This window comes from Tribolium madens, unplaced genomic scaffold (genome assembly GCF_015345945.1).
Source record: "Tribolium madens isolate multiple individuals breed KSU strain unplaced genomic scaffold, Tmad_KSU_1.1 Scaffold_1;HRSCAF=32;Tcas5.2_LG8, whole genome shotgun sequence".
Lineage (NCBI taxonomy): Eukaryota > Metazoa > Arthropoda > Insecta > Coleoptera > Tenebrionidae > Tribolium > Tribolium madens.
The window spans coordinates 3,596,281-3,598,656 of NW_025400984.1; the positions used below are offsets into that span (position 1 = coordinate 3,596,281).

General features: G+C 33.0%; 1 protein-coding gene across 4 annotated transcripts in view; it reads right to left on the reverse strand.

The window, feature by feature from the left end:
• Positions 1–2,376, reverse strand: part of LOC123004196 (putative polypeptide N-acetylgalactosaminyltransferase 9) — a 115,579-nt gene that overhangs the window by 5,650 nt on the left and 107,553 nt on the right. For 3 of the 4 annotated variants that reach the window (XM_044397331.1, XM_044397333.1, XM_044397332.1), the window contains one exon: positions 1,936–2,046. In XM_044397331.1, coding sequence (XP_044253266.1) covers positions 1,936–2,046 — 111 coding nt within the window. Of the gene's footprint in view, positions 1–1,787; positions 1,893–1,935; positions 2,047–2,376 lie in introns of all 4 variants that reach the window. The other variant, XM_044397334.1, reaches the window with a different exon arrangement.

The window sequence follows — 2,376 nt, forward strand, 5'->3', positions numbered from 1 at the left end:
GTTCAAGAGCTGTGATGTTTTGAATGAACCCCTGCAAGTGAAAATTTTGACCAAAAAATTGACATATGTCAAAAACTATGATAGATAAGTACTAACAACTAGGTACATTTTACTTAGTTTAAAGAGGAGAATTCAAAAATGCAATAAAAATAAGTGGGTACCATTTAAAATTTCAAAGTTGGCGCCAATTTCTCGTAGTTCCGGAAGTTCAGCCATTTTGAAAATAATTTAGTTTCAAAATGCCTTTGTTTCTTATCCTAGAGCTGTTTATTTGAATTGCTATTCATCAAAATTATGTTTTTGACAAACATTTTTGTTATTTAACTTGCAAAAACTCATTTGTCAAAGTTACATCATTGTCAAAGAAATAAAACCGTCTATGTGATGAGATTTAAAAAGCAGAGAAAAATGAACTTTTCATTCTACTGAGTTACGATAATGAAGTTTTAACTACAAATTTGCTCGTTTCTAAAGCAAAAAATGTTTTTCCTTTGCAATTTTGGCGTAAAATCAAAAAAAATTTTTTTCTCTTGTAAACTCAATTCAGGGACATACTGTATAAAAACTTGCATTTATTTTAGGAAATTAACTTTGATAAAAAATATGAAAACGTATTTTTGCAAAGTTAGTGGCAAATTTCAAACTAAAGTTATTTTATTATTTATTTATTTTATTATTTTACCCGCAAACATCACTTTTATTTATAATTTTAGCAAACGTAACAAGTAAAAGTTATACCTTGCAACCATAGAGTAAAAATTCAATTTTTGCGCCTAAGCGTTTTTACTTTTACCATGAGATTTACCAATGTTCGCTGCTTCGGGGCAGTTCATATGTTCAAAAAATCATTTTATAAAAATTCAAATATTGATCTAATCAAATTGAGTAATTCTATGAAACGTCGTAATTTACATTAAAATTATTTGGACATTTCTCATTTGTCATTGGGATATTATATCTTACGCAGAAATACGTTTTATATTTCTACGCCTTCTTGATAAAAATACTTTTGACGCACTGTTGATCATCAGCATCCGACATTTTGCTCTACTAACTGCACTAGTTAAATTAAAATACACTTTCGAAAGTCTCAACACGAATTCCGATACTAACGCGTGATGTTTGTTTATAAGCGTTGATTTCATTACTGACTATTTTGTTCATTTACTTGCTAATTATAGTGTTGCTCTTTACACTCGATCTGAATGCGTTTGCGAATAAAATAGTATATGTTATTCGGAGTAAATGTAAGTTTATGTGGCTCAGATGAATTGTTTGCCTCACTACGTTTGGCAAAATAAACGTTCAGCTTCGATTATTTATTATTGGGAAACTTCTGTAAAACACGCTTCAGGGTTTTCCATTGTATAATATCTATTTCAAAAATATGCAAAATTTAAGGAAGAAAAATTTAACAACTTTGTAAAATTTATGAAACCATATTTTTGTGTCTGTGTTTAATAAATTCACCAAAACATTCCCTCATCGAATTTAAATGTAAATTTTCAAACAAAAATTATTTGCATCAAATTCTGCGGTTTAAATAATTCTATAATTTAGTGCAATCAGTGTCCTATTGTTTACAACTAAACCACCGATGCATGTTATAGTGAAACAGATTAACAATTTATTATATATTTAAATTAATAAAAATTTGAAACTGATTTATTGTTCATAAACAAAAAAAAACACCCAAGTTAACTCCCTCCCAAGTTAATGATAGTTAGTCAGCTAGCGTCGCAGCTTATTTACATAGAGACGGGGGCGGCGTTGGCGGTGATTTTTACCTGATTCCCGCCCTGCTTGTGACAGGGCCATAGACCGATCGGATTGTGCAAGTCTTCCGGTTTACAAGGCGAATCGATGCAAAGCTCGCGATCCAACACCGATATCTGTAAAGAAAGAAATTTGTTGAATGGTGCAAAGAGGATTTACCTGATTTCCGCCTTGGCGGTGGCAAGGGTACAGCCCCACGGGCTTGTGCAGGTCGCTACGGCGGGCCGGGGAATCCACACAGGTCTTGCCGCCGATGCCCAGGTTGCGAATCTGCAGCAAAAAGCGGTCAATTTCCCCCCCAAAAAAATTTGCTCCAACTTTGCCGTTATTTCAACTTAACTAAATTTAGATAAAGCGAGTTCATTTTTACTCATCTGTAAAATCTCTCCCACTGGACGTGAGAGGTTTTAAAGTGAACTAAAGCATCGCTGTTTATTTAGTTACTCTAGCTATATAGCTATTTTCCAGAAAAGAAAATGTATCGCATTTCCACTTATCACGCCTATCTCTGTTACGTGTATCATTTCCCGGGAAAATTAGCAAACAACACTTCGCAATGCTATAAAGAAAAAACGAGCGGAAATTTAATCGGGGTCAGAG